This window comes from Gambusia affinis, linkage group LG06 (assembly GCF_019740435.1).
Source record: "Gambusia affinis linkage group LG06, SWU_Gaff_1.0, whole genome shotgun sequence".
NCBI lineage: Eukaryota > Metazoa > Chordata > Actinopteri > Cyprinodontiformes > Poeciliidae > Gambusia > Gambusia affinis.
In genome coordinates, this window is record NC_057873.1 from 14232149 (window position 1) to 14250605 (window position 18457).

The 18457-nt window shown below is 37.6% G+C and overlaps 1 protein-coding gene across 2 annotated transcripts in view; it reads left to right on the forward strand.

Moving 5' to 3' along the window:
- The first annotated feature begins 474 nt into the window (after window positions 1-474).
- The window catches only part of clmpb (CXADR like membrane protein b), a 79686-nt gene continuing 61703 nt past the window's right edge, over window positions 475-18457 (forward strand). Inside the window, exon 1 of one of the 2 annotated variants that reach the window (XM_044119703.1) lies at window positions 475-978. In XM_044119703.1, coding sequence (XP_043975638.1) covers window positions 948-978 — 31 coding nt within the window. In that variant the 5' untranslated portion in view covers window positions 475-947. Of the gene's footprint in view, window positions 979-8910; window positions 8973-18457 lie in introns of those variants that run through there. The other variant, XM_044119702.1, reaches the window with a different exon arrangement.

Sequence of the window (18457 nt, forward strand, 5' to 3'; positions counted from 1 at the left end):
AAATAACCACCTGAAAACCACAAAGTCCATAAGATATTTGTGCACTTGATGTTTGAATTTCTCATGAATCCTGAAAACTAAATCTACAATAAATGTCATCAAGTTGCTGTCTTCTATGACATAAAATACATGGTTTTGGTCCCATGAAAATACACGCATATTTACACATATCCAGATCACATTGGGAAGGATTATTTATGTACCATAACAGTGGCCACATAAATCAACTTGTCAGTTGTAGTGGTAATTTCTCACACTGGTAAACAAATCATTCTTGCTGCGTGACTATGGCATGATTTTGCACTTATAAATCAAGCTACGAATAGAATCAAATTATATTTATTTTCAAGCATTTTTATTCTTTTATTTTTATTTATTTAAAGTGTGCTTAAAACAACTACTCACACCCTCCCATAAAGCCTTTCGGTGTGTGTAGCAGGATGCTCTGGCTGCGTAAGAGAACTTCAGACTCTAGAGGTCTCCATCCTTCAGCATCCCCTCAGCAGTCACCTATTCGCCCTCTCCTCCTCTGTGGGTGCTTTGTGTAGCGCAGGAGGAGAAGAGGAGAGGCTGCCCGAGGAGGAGACAGAGGGGAGCCCGAGACAAATACGTCCCACGCCAGAACCACACAGCCGGTGGGCAACTTTGATTTTTGGACGCCGCGGATAGCCTGCGATGTACATGACAATGAAGAGAAAGAGCCACGTTTCCTCTTCTTTATCTACCCCTTCCTCTTCTTGGGAGGCTTAGATGCGTCAGGCGTGTGCAACATACTACTACGTCCTTGGACTGAGACGCTCAATGAAGATTTATTTCTCTGTGATTTCGCTGCTCAGCTCGCTGATGGTGCCGCCTCGCCGTGCTTGCGCTTAGGTCAGCCGAATGAATCCGAAGGGGGTCTGAGCGCATTGTTTCCTGCTCCGTTGCATTTGGGATTTCCAGCCGTGATGTCTGCAATCTTGCGCTCTTTGTTTCTCGGTAAGTCACTTTGTGTTTCTTTAAGAGATCAGACATTAAGCTAATTAGAAAGGAGCGCCTTCCTGTCACAATTCTCTGTAATGCAGTGTAAGTGGATTGACTGACTGCATATTTTATTCCAGTCTTTTATTGTCTAAGGCGTCATAACAGCACATCTGACTGCTTCATTTCGGAATGATGTCAGAATATATTGCCTTATAGAAGGCAATGGCATGTTATATTTCAAAGAAGCTGCCTGTCATATTTGTTGGAAAACATGAAAAAAAGCAGAGGTCAGCTTTATTTTTCAGCGCATATTTGTTGGTCTTCTCTTAAGAGGATCTATTTAGATGAGGCAAAAATTAAAGGGATAAAAGTTTTCTGGACCCCTCCTTTTAAGTCTGCTCCCTAGTATTATACACCCTGCATGTACTGACACATGCTCTTCAGAGGAAGGGCTGTTGTGAGTAATAAAAACCCCATTAGAGATATTCTGAACTGATGTAAACATATTTTACCTATTTTGCATAGTCATAGCTGTCAGGGTTATAACTCTGCAAATGTCTAAATTACTTATTAAAAATTTAATTAAGGCTTCTAATTTTTATGGTAATAAACCCACAGCTGTTATTTACATTGCATGTCAAGAAATGAAAGGAAGTGTAATGTTACTTGTGCTGATACTAAGTTCTGCTGTAGAATAATCCAAAGGCATTTTCAGGTTTCCACCTGAATGAGGAATGTTTGATTCCACTGTGACTCCACTGACTGGAAGTTTCTGTTGCAGTGCGAGCCAGAGTGTTAAAATGACTTCCAGTAAGTGGCGTTACACAGCACTCATCACTGTTCCTCTAATACCTGAAGTGAAACTGAGAAGAAAAACTCCCAATTCCCCCGCGCTGGGTGGAATAGTCTTGGAATAAGAGTGGCCAGCATAAAAGAAAGTTTAGAACTCATTGTGTCGTGGTCAAGAGTGAAGGAGTTCATAGCAGCAGCTTTTCACCTATGCTGATCCTTTGGAGTTTGACTTTAAGGTTTTGTTCTATTTGCTAAAAATGATAGAGTGGAGAGGCTGAGCCCAACGCGTTTTTAGCTAAGGATTGTAAAAGTTTGTTCTCTTTAGTTGCTGTTTCTGGTTGTGCCTGTGTGTTTTAGCCTTTCTCACCTTGTAAGGACCATTTTTCCCTTCCCAGCTGCTTTGTGAGGACCCACTTCTCCTTATGGGGCCCAAAGTTCAGGCCCCATAAGAACAAGTGCTGTTACAGGGTTAGATTTAGAGCGATGGTCAGGGTTAAGCTATAGAAATGAATGAAAACAAATAGAAGTCAAAGTAAAGTCTCTGTGAAGATAAATAGATATGTTGTCTGTGTGTTTGTGTGTACAATACCAATATATATAGCAAAGCTTCATATCCACTGTATGACCCTGGGCCAGAGTTATAAAACACTGAACAATAAACACATTATGCAGACATAAATGTATGCTGACCTGGAAAGGTTTAGATGCTCACCTGTTCTGACTCTATTTTGCCTGCCGTCTGCTTTTTGCTTTTTGTCTTTTGTGATCTAATAATATTAAATACATATATGTATATTTTGCAACAATGTCATAAATATAATTAAGCCAGCAGTAGTACAACAAAATCTTTTGGCACAAGATTTCACAGTATTAAAACACCAGGATTTTTGTTGTCAAAGTAGTTGGTGTTCAATTACTGCCAGCAGGCCAAATGACTGCCTCGTCTGGGCTCGGAAAAAATTATTTCATATGGAACCCCACCCACAAAATTTGCAGAAACTAATGTTATATTCACCATTCTATGACTTAATATATTCTGGATTTAATTTTCTCTTTTCTCCTCCCACCTTCTCCCTGTACTTCCCTTCCCTTGCTGTCTGATCCATAATGTTAAATTAAAATTTTTACAGTTGTTCATTAGATAGATGGGAAATAATTGGGAAATAAAAAAAATCTAATACAGCCATAATCAGTTGATTTGAATATTGTTGACTAGTTCATTTATTTGGGCAGCTCACTTGACTAAGTGAAGGTCTTTAAGCAATGCACATTGCATAAAGACTGATGTTTTTAAGGCTTTCTGTTAATAACAATGATTGCAATAGAATGTGGAATATTAGATCAGACCAAAGCAAAACAGTTCAATGCAGAAATGTGGGCCAAATAAAAAGGCACTAAAGGCACTTTTAATGTTAAAACAAGCACCATCAGAATATATACTCACATATAGTTGAATATGGTATGGGAAATGCAGTTTTTATTACTATTTTCCTTTCTGCGCAAAACTACATTATGGAACTATTTAAAGAGGAATATTATTTATCATTGAATCTCCTGTGGCAGCCAGTTGGAGGTTGCTCATACAAAGTGCCACCTATTTCTACAAACCTTCCCCTTGGAGCTCTAGTCCCCAGTCCAGCTTCCGCCTTGCAGAGCTCCCCTCCCCATGACTCCTTCCATCATTATAGCGACTGACACACCTGGTGGAATTGCATGTCTGTTAAGCTGATTATACAAACTACTTCACAGACCATGTTCCTAAGAACAGTTGTAAATGGCATAGTGAATTGTGAATGATTGATCTTCACGAAGAGACAGATGCCAATTTCAAGACATCAAATTGCAAAGTCAAATTTCTTTTAGGTTATATTTCATATATGTCATATTTATAACTAATTGTAACAGGGTTATTTGGTTGTCCTCTGGGACTATATACCTGTAATTTACATTACATCACCCATTTAAACTGTTGCTGTGTCTGATTAAATAAATTTCAAGCCATGCTTAAGAAGATTTTGATTACTAAGGCTGAGAGAAAATAAATCATGATGTGCTGCAGGAAATGACCATAAAGTAAAACTATATATGAAATAATTACTAATAATCCATCCATCCATCCATCCATCCATTTTCTTTACACCCTTATCCCATTGAGTCAGGACGTGCACTAGCGCCTATCTCCAGCTGTCAATAACTTATTGTTTATTAATTTATTTTTTGCATGCAACTTCAATTTTAGAAAAATTTTCCCATATATTAATAACTTTTGGACTTCTTGATTTATTAATTTGTGTCACTTTTGGCTGTCCACAAAGACTACATAGACCAATCATTTGAATTAGGCTACTTCTTGTGTGCCATGTTTAGATTTGAGCTTTAAATTCCAAATCTTCCATTGAGTATTTGAGGTTCTATGTAAGTGTGCAGGTGCCATGATAAGGGTGTGGAACTTAGTAATATTTATGGAGAGCCAGTTACAAAACAGTTTGGCCATTAATGGTTACCCGCCTCCAGACTTTACCTGTTGGACCTATTTTAATTCTAATTTCTACCGGCAAAGGAGCAGAATACGTCACTGACAGAAACTGCTGAGTTTGTTAGTGACATTAAAGCTGAGGACACAGAGATAAGATGGGCACAGTTCTAGTGATGGAGAAGCTGCCTGACTCAGAGCAAAAGAACAGAGATGTGTATTTTCCTGCGTGGTGTATGGAGCATTTTATACTTTAAAAGATTGACTCAATGAACTCAAAGTGAGAAGTCTTGTCAGTGGCAAAGTCTTTTTATTTCCTTTGGAATGAAGAAAAAACTACTAGAAGGATAACTGGGAGGAAAAGATAAAGTTTTTTGTAATTTAAATATCAGACCTTCATTTTTCTTTAACATATTTATTTTGAACATTTTTACAACTTTCCAACCATTTGAATTTTTGTTGCACTGTGTAAAAAGAAAACATGACTGAGAAACAGACAGGATGATATTGATTTGTAAACACTAGCTACCTCAAGGCTAAATGATTTTTTTATTTAGTCTGTGTTTGGTTGTCTAGTCATTAAAACTACATAACAGAGACTGGTCAACATTATAGTCCAGACTTATTACAAACGCTTAGAAACTACATTTCTAATCTTTTGAATATTTACTCTGCTTGAGGGAACAAACAACGTGGGTTATTTAAGAATATGACTCAAGTCTGGCTCTATTTTTCATAAACCCAAAATCATGCATTGACTTGTTTCAAAATAACCTGAATTTACTGCCACTATTTTCAAGTAAAGTCCCAACATTATTTATTAAATTATACTGGAGTTGCATTTTTGTAGCTAATAATAGAATCCCTGCTTTCTTAAAATAGCCACACGCATGTGCCTGGAGTATTAATAGAGCTGTTGTTGCCACGGTGAGGCTTTTTTCCTCCCCGCATACTTTTCAGATTGAATGTTGTCAATTTTATTTAGCTAATTACTATAATTTACCTGGTTGTTCTCCTCACAAAAAGGAAACGTCTTCCGAAAGCTTTGCAAGATGAGAATGACTAAGTAAAAAAAAAATGTGGTTATCACATTACAAAAGAATCAATATTGTTTAATACGGCCTTTTCTTTATATTTAGCTTTGGCTTTGCCCATCCTGAGACATCCTTAAATTAATATCTGGTGGAGATGTAATATCCAGTGTTCACATTACAGATAAGTAGCACAATTAATTGCCACAGAGAATTCTTCTGCTCCCTTCGGTAACTCTGCCCAGACGAAGTAAAAAGCAGACCAAGGTCAAATAAAGTAACACTTTCTCTCTCTTACAGAGATCCGCATTTGGAGATTTGGCCAGGTAAAGACGAGTGATTGATTGCTCCGCTGGGCAGAATGAAGGAATTTTAAAGTGACTATCCGGGCCACAATAACATAGCCCGAGGCCCCAGACAGAAATGTAATTGGAAATTGTGAGCACCTCTTATAAGAGATCAAAACCTTTACGCTCGGAGTGCAAAAAGGGTCTTAGCACCACTTGATGCTGATCGGTGTATGTTCGCATGCATAATTGAATAACAGTGGGAAGATGGCCGTGTGCAAAAATACGTAAGCTAGCGTTACATGTAGATAAAGAGAGCAGTGGCTCCGAACAGAAATTCTGTCCCCATTCTATATTTAGCATGTCTGGCGGGGCAAGCAGAGGATCTCTGAAATGTGAAGATGACAGGAGCCTCCTGAGCCAGAGGTTATGAAGTGACATCTTGATGTGCTTGTGCCTGAATCACACTCCCACACACACACACAGTCAGCCAGAGACTTTTGACATTCCAAACCAGAGACTTTTCTGATATTTGACGTTTAGTTACTATGCATTAAGGCTTGCTTTTGATCTCGGTTTTGACTTACATTATTCTTCCGCATTGCCAGTTGGCATCCCCTATGTATATTTCCAACTTTGAAAGCATTGTGCGTGGAGTATACGGCAGGAGTTTGACAGCTGTGTTGATGGTATTTGTCTTGTGCATTCACATTGTAAGAACAGACTTTCAATGTCACCTCCAAACCTATGTAATGTTCAGCTTAACAATATGGTGCACTACAATAAAGTTGTGTTCAAAATAATAGCCGTGTGTTTAAAAATGTGAGCTATAGCAACATTTATTTTCATACACCAAAATGCTTTAACATTTACCATTCATAAACAAATCAAAATGTTAAGAAAAAGTGAGGGGGGAATTGAATATTGCTAAAAATATGCCGATCTGCGTTTTCTTGACAAAGTCATACATTTAGTGTATAGATAAAAATATGCTTAAAGGTTTTGAAGTTGCATGAAGTCAACCGATAGTTCTTTCAGCCAAGTGCCATTTGACATTTCATATTTCCTCTGCAATTCTTGATTGTGTCTCTCAAGTAGTATTTTGATGTTACCTCGTAGGTTATTGATTGCATTAAGATTCGGGGATTAGCCTGGCTGCTCCATATTATTTATGTTGTTGGTTTGGAACCACAATGCGACTGACTAAGTAATGTTTTTGGAGTCATCGTCTTGTTCAATCAGCCATTTTGCAGTGCATCTCTTAAACAACATAAGGCCATAACCTTTTCAAGTGTTTTACTGGATTCAAATTGATCCTTGATTCCTGGTATATGATAAACAGTGCATCCCCGTAATATGGAGCTTTCTCCACCATGCTTGACATTATATCATGACTTCAGGTCAGTGTTTTGGCTTTGTCCTACGAATATCTTCAGTTCATAAATGTTATGTCTCTTTAGACAGGTCACTGTGATCTTTACCACTTAAAAAAGACCAAAAAGAAGACTAGATTTTTCGGGATTTTCTTGGCATTACCTTGTACTTGCATAGCGTTCTTCTAATTGTTACATTGGTAGACCTTATTTGATCACCCTGTAGCAGACAATAGACTGACTTTGACATGCTGGTTATTCCTTGAACCATTCCAATAGTTCTTCAAAATCTTCTTGGTTTTAGAGAGAAAGGGAAAATGTACATTAAATGGCCCAACACTGCGTTTGAACCCAGGACAACTATGCTGAGGACTATAGCCTCCTCACATTTACCCCATGCTCTTTCAATTTAGCCACCATAAACCCAGCCACCCACGTTTTTAAATACACCTCTCTCATTTAATGATTCAGCAACACAGAATCGACTGCAAGCACGTTATGATTGCTGGGTTTGTTGTTTTTCTATTACTCCACAACACCTCTGGCAAATGATTAGCTATATAAAAATCTAATTTCAAGCTCATATTATAGATTCACTATGCATTTAGACATAAACATCCTGATTCATATTCCTGTCTGTCTGGCATTTACACTTTAGGACATGGATTAAAACAAGAAAAGCAAATATTTAGCTCACATTTCTCCACATAGTAATGTGACTTTCCTTCCAACCTTTCAATGTCAATTGTTACTCATGCGGCATATAGTGTAAACAGATTTCCATGCATAAACAATTGTGTAAGTCAAAGGCAGAGCAACATGGAATATGAAACGTCAAACACTCAGTGACAGAGCAGACCTCTGAGATGAGTGTAATGATTCAGTCAGTGTTAAAACAAATGGTAAATATCATTAGTAAACATAATTTTACCTGCCAACCACTTTTCCTACTGATGCATATGGATTTTGAATTACAGCTTGTTTGCCTAAATAAGGAGCTATCCTCTTTTTTTTTTCTTTTTTTTTTCCATTCCTGAGAGATGACATCAAATGTGACGCTTTAAGACACAGGCTTTCTACGCCACCACAGTGAAATGATTGTTGCACTTTAAATTGGAAATGTTTGCAGGTACAAAAAGATCTTCATGCAGTAAGAGCTTTTATTCCTTGAAGCAGTAATCAGTGTTATCTTTTGTATTACATTAAGATATTGGTTCTGCAGAAGGGATTATTGCTGATTTGTCGAATAAAAATGGCCAATCATACAGTTCCTTCATTATAGCCAAACATTTCTCTGCATAGGCCTTTTGTCTTTTGCGTCTTGTAAAACTCAAGACACATGCCTTAACAGAGCTGGGTTTGTATAGTGCCTCTGACCTGCGGACCCCTCCCCCTTCCATCCTTCTCGAAGGAAAATTATTGCCAGATTTTTTTTGGAATGTATTAACAGGAACTGCTTTTTTCACTTTACTGCTAATCTTTGACAGATGTTCTGGGGAGGCTCACATTCACATTAACTGGAGCCACATGCGCAGCCTGCTGATGACATAGCTCCACACAAGTATGCTGCATTGTCCAACAGTATTAGAAACAATAAAAGGCAGTTCTTGTACAATAATTGTTATTCTTCACAATAATTTGCACATGTGATGATCAAGATTCTCATTGATTTATAGATGAGAACGCCATCTAATTCATCAGCTTCTTTGTTGATAGAAACAGTTGTGGCAATGTTTTCAGAATACGTTTTTATTCATAAACATCTATAGTTTAATAATTCATTTGGTTAGATGTTCCTCTCTAACAACTTATAAAATCTTCCAACTCTGCACTTCTCTCAAAGCAATATTTCTTTCTGTGAATTGAACCATGATGAGGCTTTTTTATGGGCTGCTATCTTTTTGATACTTCAGAAGTGCTGTAGCTGCATTTTTTGACACACAAGGTAGTAGTGATCTACAGCTCCTTCATGCATGGTGCAGAGTTTTAACCTCCAATATGATCCACATGGAAAAATATTTTCAGGGCTTTTCATCTGGAGGCTTGATTTCAAGTGAGTAAACCTAAAATGCCTGCTGTTGCTATAGTTTGATTTCACTTTAGTTTAAATCTTTTTCTTCTATTCCCTCTCTTCACAGTGACAAAAATAAATATTTGACATTACTGCATGCTGTCCACAATATGTGCTTCGCATTATTTGAGTAGTTTACATGAGGGAAGAGTAAGGATTTACCTCTTTTCTCTGTGTTCAGTGGCTGTGTTTATTTTTAGCAGTTGTTTAGAGCTTTAATTGGACATGGACTGCAAATGCAAGAGTTTGCTGTGGAATATAATTAGATCTAAAGATGCTGTGCCAGAACAATGAAAGTGGGGAATGACCATTTTCCAGGTTTGCCACATTTATTTTTACCATCTTTTGCTTTTAATGTAGGTCAGACAAAATAGTCAACAGCAATAGATACATCAGTTTTATCAGAGAAAATTGATGCTTTCCTTAAGAAGAGACGTTGAAATGATTTGGAAGCCTTAACATTTATTCTTGTCACTTTGATGAGTTTGATTTTGATTTACTATGTTATAAGAGAGCCACAAGAGAGCAACCACAATATGATTCTAATTTATAATTGTATATTAGCATATAACTGTTTTATAGCTCATTTGACTGCACTCCATTTGAACCAGACAGAAAATGAAAGTTAATCATGGTTATGTTTGTTTGGTTTTGTAATGAATCAGTGGATGGAAGATGTTTATGCCCACTATGCACCAGTCCTGATTTTTACTACTGGATTTAGTTCCATCTTGATGAATTTAACTTGCAGCAACCCATCTAGCTAATCACACTGTTCAGCTAACATCATAAAAAATAGATTTTTTTCATTTTGTATTTGTCTTTTGGAGGAGATCTTGTGATATTAAAAGATTCTAAGAAACATCTGAGTATTTTTTACTGTTTCTCACAAACCAAACATCCAAGTACAGGCAACGCAGTTTATTTTTGTTAAATTTGCAGACGTGTTGATCCACTTAGAAATTATGATTGCATTTTGGGAACTCGGGAGAGAAACACTGTGATCACAAACAGGATGAGAATGATTTGTAAGAGACTGTTAAAAATATTCCAATCCATTGTGATTTGCTCCTCACACTTCTTGTCATCAGTAGTTTAGTTAACTGTTATGAGGACACCGGTGTCCTCATAGACCCATTGGATAACATGTAATTGTTCTATGGGTGACAGTGAAGGTATTAGTATTAAAATATTAATCAAACTTGAATTTTTTCCACTGCTTAAAAATACTTTACACAATATGTACAATTTGGTAAACTGTTGTTCTGAAAACCCTAAAAAAGAATCAAGGCTAAATGCTAGTGTGTGATTCCCAGCTTCATTAAAGAGTGGGTGTGTAATATGAGAAATCTTGATAATAAAATGCCATCAAAGTGAAGTGCTATCCAGTTACTGTCAGCATGCAACTTTAATTAGTAGAATAAATGCAAGCTATTACTGTGAGACCTGGATATGAGCAAATGTGTTTCTGTTCGCCTGGCACTCATCTACTTCAACTGTCTTTGAGAAAAATATGGGCAGTGAAACCTCTGATATAAATTCAATTTGTTCTTTCTGAAGCTTCCCAAATTTATCAGTCGATCTACAACCCAAACCTGATCTACGGTCACAAGCTCAGAGTAGTGACTGAAAGAACAAGCATGTGGATACAAATGACTGAAATAAGTTGAATTTGGAATAATTAGATGATAATTAGACAATTCAAATATGCAAAGAAGTCTCTAATTGCTACAGACTCTTTACAACATATTTGATCTGTGAAACCTTGTGCAAATAAAGAAATCTGGGTTATTGTTAAAATCTGCCTTTGCCTCATTTTCACTAACTTAATAGCATGTGCCATCTCATCGCATAAGCTGACTGTTTCATTAAGCCTCTAGTCATGTTGTATTACATAAAAATGGCTTCAGTCATTGTTCCAAAACTGTACATGGCAAACTTAATTTTTGCTGAAAGTAACTGTAACGAACAATAGTGCTGGAGCAATTACAATTTTCCCTTTTCTAAGAAAGTATTAAATGATTTGCTCCTTGTAAGCATTAGTTCTGGATTTTAATCAAGTGCTAGGATCGCTTTATGCAATTAGTGAGTAAATCAGGAAGCGAACAAAACGGAGATAAATGCTGATGTCTGTGGCGGCGAAATAAATAGTCTTGCAGGGACTCATCCCACCCGATGTCCATCTTAATTCTCTGCAGATATTGGCAGGACACAAAACAGAAGTTAATGTGAGTGCAAATATGATTAAAATTCAGACACCTTGCAAAAACACCATTTAAAATGATTTGTTTATCAGGGGAGAGGTTGAGATACTATCATCTTTGAGCCCCCAGCCCTGCTTTGGTGCTTTCAAGTGCTTTCTGCCTCAGTGAAAACTGGCAGCGCAGAGTAAAGCTGCCGTGTTTTTCTTCTCTAAGCAGAACATGCTTTTGATCAATGTTCTCTGTCTCTGAAACCAGGGATATCTCCTGTTTTCCATGCAGCTGTGCAATCCAACTGTGTCTGAAAATAAACAGCTAAAATAGCAAAATTCCCGTGACTAAGATGCAGGCTGGGATAGTGTATGCATCAGTGACAGAGACAAAATAAACTGCTATTATTGATTAACAATTTATAGCTAATTAGAGGCATAGTCATGACCCCATTGCGTTATGGAAGAGGTCAAGCCTTCCACTCGGCTGCAAGCGGGGTAACATGACTGGTTGCTTTAAACTTTAATTGAACATAAAAGATGTCTTTATTGTTAGAGAAAACATATTTCTGCCTGCTTTTTAGTGTCAAATCTTACAAGCTGCCTGTTAATAATTGATCCTTTCTTAGCAGTTGTTCAGCACTTTAATTGGTCGTTTCAGTGTACCTGTCAGACCCCTGCTTCTGCAATGCCTCATCTCACACAGTGATTATTGACTATTATGTTCAGAATTCAGCTTGGACAATCTGTTTTCTTCCTCCGAGACTGGTATCAGCAAGAAAATAAAGCTCACAGCTTGACTAGCATTGACGAGGCATAAAAAAATAATTGAAAACAGAAGACATTTTTCTTCTCCTCCAACCATTTGTTGAACAAAAAAATTTTTACTTTTTTTCACTCCATAATTCCATCTGGAGGATGACTAAATATGAATAAAAGCAAGCAATAGCTGGCTTGGTATTGTTGTCCTCTCCTATTTCTTCCCCATTTTTCTCTTGCAGGAGCTGTTGGAATGAACAGGAGGAAATGTTCCTCATCTTTCTATTTAGACGCCTGCTGCTCCATTCAATTTGAAGCACTCTATTAGCTCAGCAAGCAGGCCACTCCAGTAGGTGTTTTGAACCCTCACACTCCTTTGTCTCACTCCATTTCCTCGTTTGCTCACCAGGCTTTCCTAAACCAGTTGAGGCTTTAATCAACATAGGCTCCACTCGTCTCTTGGACATCCATTCTTTGTCATAAAGGTGCGTGACACAGGCTGCTCTTGGTCATCATAGAGCAGCCAGGAAAGGTCTCCAAATGGATGGTGTGTACAACGAAGGGAATTTGGTGTCCACTTGTTACACTGCTGGTTGACAAAATGGTTATCTAAGACTATCTGAAGGAAGATCTGTTTCATTCTTAAAGGATAGCTAATACCTGCACTAAATGATCCTCTTGGGGGTCTTCAGATAGTACAGACCTAGAGTACCAGAATACGACAGTGGAGACCAACAACTAGTGGGCCAAGTCTGAAGTGAACTTGGAACATTTTAAAACAATTCCTCTCTCAAAACTGTGATAGGACTCTATTTTGTCTGCAGTTGAGACTGATTTACAGAAAAGGTGAAGACTTTTTACATGCAGCTACATGGTGGCAGGTCACCGATGATCTTCCAGTGTGAATAGAAAAAATTGGAGTGGGAACGGGACATATTAAGTTTTTTGAGTCACCGTCACTATCTGACTTAAATATCAAGAGGTGTAAAAAGATAAGTCGTAGTTGTTTAAGTGAACACTGTTTAAATTATTTGACCGAATTTCTCTTTTACCAGGCAGTTACTTTGAAACTGTAGTTCTTCCAAATGGCAGACCCCCAGATTCAAAAACTCCCAACATAGATCTTTTGAACAGACTTTAACCATGAACTTTTACCACATTTACAGTTATTTTAACATGTAGCATGGCAAGAGCTGCAGCCTTCCTGTTGTTGCAGAGATGTTTACCGGAGGAGAATTTGTGATGGTTAAGCCTGAAAAAATATTCTCCAAGCATACTGAGGAAAATCTGCATGGTTTTCTCAAAATACAGAGAAATTGAGACGGGACAAAGATTCTTATTCACACTGAAGTGATTACTTGCAGGTTCTTTATGTCTATGGAGAGATTGAAACCTGCTTGTGTAATATTTTCAGAGAATACAAAGAGGATAAAGAATATTAAACTATATACAAAACATTTAAGCCACACAGATCTAAAACAATATATTCCAAAAACAGAAAGTTATCCAAAAACAAAACCTTTTCCTTTTTACTTTTGAATTCTAATCTGAATTTAGATTTAATGCAAATATCATTATAGTTATCTAATTCAGCTAAGATGTTAGTTCCTTAGAACTTTTTAACCTTTAACAAATTCTGAATGATCTTGTTAACTACAATGGTGCCATTTCCCTCTAAATCCCATTTCCATAACAAGACATGAATCTTATTGTATTGCAGTAAAAGCATAAAGTGTTTTACACTGCAACAGTAAAGAGTGAGCTTTATCTGTTTATATTGTGTAACAAACCATTGAGGTTGACCTTAAAATATAAGACATCCACAATTTCTGCTGATCCTTCCTTTATAGACCCAAAGTCCAGACCCAAAGTCCTTTGTCATCAGAATTGCACCTTGCATAATTGCTATTTAGCAGAAACTGTAAAATGCTATGATTTTACTCTGGTCTTGAGGTGCCCGTCTTGTCGTATTTCGTTGCGGATGTTGTGTGATGGATGATTTAATTATCCAACCACACTGCAAGCCCCTTGGCTTTAGATAGCACAGCAAAAAAAAGGTAAAGCAAAAAAAAAAAAAATCGTACAGTAAATATCTCTAATCAGATTCAAGGTTCCCGCATATTAAATACCTAGCGTCAGAAGTTGCACTTCAGTCGTCCCTTCAGTATTAACATTAAGGAACATAGTGTCTTTATTAGGCCTGGAAGGTTGAGGACATTTGTTATCACAAGAGATAAGGACTTTTTTTTCCAGCACTCGGGCTGTGGCTGGAAGTCTCAATGCTGAGAAAGCTTTTCTCCCCCTCGCTTGTCCTCTTACTTTGTTTTCCATATCCAAGCAAAGTGGTACGGAACAGATGCCACCACCACCTTTTTTCTTCCAACTCGTTAGACTTGACTTGTTGATGAAATGGAGCCTTTACGCTATATTGTCCATGCAGATGTGTAGCTGCACATTTTTATTGTAGCCTCTGCTGTAAATACAGAGAAATTGAGACGGGACAAAGATTTTTATTCACACTGAAGTGATTACTTGCAGGTTCTTTATGTCTATGGAGAGATTGAAACCTTCTTGTGTAATATTTTCAGAGAATACAAAGAGGATAAAGAATATTAAACTATATACAAAACATTTAAGCCACACAGATCTAAAACAATATTATCCAAAAACAGAAAGTTATCCAAAAACAAAACCTTTTCCTTTTTACTTTTGAATTCTAATCTGAATTTAGATTTAATGCAAATATCATTATAGTTATCTAATTCAGCTAAGATGTTAGTTCCTTAGAACTTTTTAACCTTTAACAAATTCTGAATGATCTTGTTAACTACAATGGTGCCATTTCCCTCTAAATCCCATTTCCATAACAAGACATGAATCTTATTGTATTGCAGTAAAAGCATAAAGTGTTTTACACTGCAACAGTAAAGAGTGAGCTTTATCTGTTTATATTGTGTAACAAACCATTGAGGTTGACCTTAAAATATAATACATCCACAATTTCTGCTGATCCTTCCTTTATAGACCCAAAGTCCAGACCCAAAGTCCTTTGTCATCAGAATTGCACCTTGCATAATTGCTATTTAGCAGAAACTGTAAAATGCTATGATTTTACTCTGGTCTTGAGGTACCCGTCTTGTCGTATTTCGTTGCGGATGTTGTGTGATGGATGATTTAATTATCCAACCACACTGCAAGCCCCTTGGCTTTAGATAGCACAGCAAAAAAAAAGGTAAAGCAAAAAAAAAAAAAAATCGTACAGTAAATATCTCTAATCAGATTCAAGGTTCCCGCATATTAAATACCTAGCGTCAGAAGTTGCACTTCAGTCGTCCCTTCAGTGTTAACATTAAGGAACATAGTGTCTTTATTAGGCCTGGAAGGTTGAGGACATTTGTTATCACAAGAAATAAGGACTTTTTTTTCCAGCACTCGGGCTGTGGCTGGAAGTCTCAATGCTGAGAAAGCTTTTCTCCCCCTCGCTTGTCCTCTTACTTTGTTTTCCATATCCAAGCAAAGTGGTACGGAACAGATGCCACCACCACCTTTTTTCTTCCAACTCGTTAGACTTGACTTGTTGATGAAATGGAGCCTTTACGCTATATTGCCCATGCAGATGTGTAGCTGCACATTTTTATTGTAGCCTCTGCTGTAAACTGTCCCTGCAGTGAGGACCAGCAGAAAGCACAGCCTGAATTACCTGCAGTACGAATGGTCCATTTATATCTTTCACTGTCTCTATACGGTGTTCTCCAAAATGGGACCCATTTCCGCCAAGACCAGGAAGGCTGCGCAAGATTTTTATGGTCCTAAAGTAAACATTGGATGTGTTTGTGTTCCTGCAAAGTTGCCGCATTCATTACAGGACTGGAAGGTCTTTGTAAGAGAAGGACAACACATTTCATTCTTTGTTCGAGTCATACTCTGCCTGTTTAGCCTGGCCCGTCATGGATTTTGTCAGACCAAACTTACACAGCAGCACATCTCTTGTCAAGAGGCAGACAGGGGCTTAGGACAACATTCAAGATGCCTTTCATGGTTTGGCAGTGTTGTCCAAACTGTCATGTTCAGTACAAAATAATTTCACTGTGATTTCTAGATGGTAGATAGTGAACTGTTTTGGTGTATGAATGCTGCAGCTGCAAGAGGAAAACTGTGGCGCTCTCTGAATTTAATGCTTCTCTCAAAGTTATTAACCATTGAGCTTTTTTTAGATCGCGTTTTCTCTCAGCGGCAGACATCATTTTTGTTTTGTGTGTCTTTCTTTAGAGGCAAATCAAGAGTGTTTGCCTTTGGCTTGATTTGCTGTCTGGGACTCAAAGCAGCTCCGTATGTGGAAATAGCAGAGTTTGCAAATTGAAGCTCTTAAAATAATTAAAGTTGGCATGATGACTCTGCTTCCTAGACGGGTCCAAGCTTAAAAGGGGAAGCTTTGGGAGTTACAACACAGCAGCAGCAGCAGCAGCAGGCTGCGTTATACTCTGAAATGAGAAATAATAGAAGTTAGAATATGCAGCGGGCTGATAAGACGAAATCAAATGCATAATTTTGGTAGAGTGGAATGAAATGAGGCTTTTTTTTAGCCCTAACCAATCGTAGTGGAAAATAAACATTTTTACATTTAGAAGATGGAAACACTGTTTACTCTATTAACCTTTCCTCTCAGTTGCACTCCTGACATTGAACAATGTGGAGGAGACCAAATCCTCTTCGGCCCTTTTCCTAATGAGGCAATTAAGTCTCCCCTGCCCTGAATGAGCAAGGGGCCGAGAGAGAGAGGCAAGTCATCTGCTGTCTCAGCAAACACCAAGTACCTCAGCTGAGCAGCAGTTATAATATATAACCACCCTTTCCCCTTTGTTGTCGTGGTGTCCCAGTCATTGTGGTTCTCCCTTGTCAGTGTGATGCGTGGCACAGGCAGCAAAAGTCACACTTTGTAGTATCATATTCAGGGGATTTTATTTTGGGGAATTTCTCTATTTTTTGTGCAGAGACTGAAGCTAACAGCTAATCGAAGAAAGCCAAAACCAAACAAATTTTGTTGTCATTCCTGCGAAACAAGTACTATGAATGGAATATTAAAAGCTATTCTGAATGCTATTTTACAGATTTTGAAATTGCCTTTTTTTTCTTCTTTCAGTTGCTATGACAGAAATACTGCTGGGCATTTCTTCATAAATCAGTTTCTTGTTGAAATAATCATTAGCTTGTTTTGTAATTAATCACTCAATGCAAATGTGACGTTGATACCGAAGTTGTTTTAAGATGGAGCTGGTTTTGCCTCCTCTCGGACTAACTGTCAGCTTCAGCATCTGCAACCAACTAATCTGGATTAATATTACATAAAGACACCAAAAGCATTATCAGCTGCAGGTAAGATATTAAATTCTTATGATATTTTAAGAAAACCTCAAACATCCTGAGCTGTCCTTTCAAGTATTTAAAAAGTGTCCATAAGCCATCATGGCTTATATTTACATGTTAGTATTTCACAAGAGACTACTAGATTTTTAGCAATTCTGCTACTGCTTGTTTAATTTTCAGGTGTTTGTATGATTCTTTGCATTAAATTACAATGTATGACTGCTTGGTGCAGCTTGTTTCTGCGATAAAATCAGCTTGAGGTCAACCCAGAAACCATGAGTGATGATGTTATGATTATTCTACTATAGAATAAAGTTTGTGCCTTTTCACCTGATTATCAGATGAGTAGCCCGTATGAATACATGATTCAAAGAGTAATTATATAACCATATGAATACTTGCATTTTAGGCTAAATTTATGTGTTCAGGACTAATTTATTCATCAAGTCTCTTCCCAGAGACATGTTTAAGGGCTACTACATTTGCATTAGATGCTGTCCAGAATGAGGCAGATGGCTTTAAAATATGCTGATGAATAGTAAAAAAACCAAACTTGACAGCAATTAGCATGCTTCTTCCTTCTTAGCTTAGTGGTTGTCTGCTTTGAACAGATGCTGTGTCATACAAAAAAGGCCAGCATTTGGACCTGTGTTAATGTCTTTAAAGGATGCACAATTCTAACGAGTGATAACCGAGGGCTTACTGCTGCTCAGAAGGGATTACTATACGTAGCTGTCTGTCTCAAAGCTCAGGCTTACCACTACACTCTTTATTTATTTCCCCTCCTCTATTTCAGCTCCCTGGCAATGAATCGCCAGTGAATTCTGACACAAGGCATGAAATAAGACATCTTACCCTGTAGGGAATAAAGATGGCTGCTCATTAGCTGTGGAAAGGTGTACCGAACCAGAAACGGAAGATGTCTAGGCAGATTTGTTTGAAATCAATGCTTGTCTTCTGAAGCTTCCTCTACAGTATTCGGCTGCCACAAGTTATCAGATAAGATTCAGAGAAACTCAGGTAGCCTTGCATGTAGTGACAGCAGAGAAACAGAGAACAAAGGACAAGCACCATGACACCTTTTAGCATCAGATGTCGGCTTTTTTGTGCAGGTTCCACTGTCCACTTTTACTTATTTGCCTTTGCAACATGA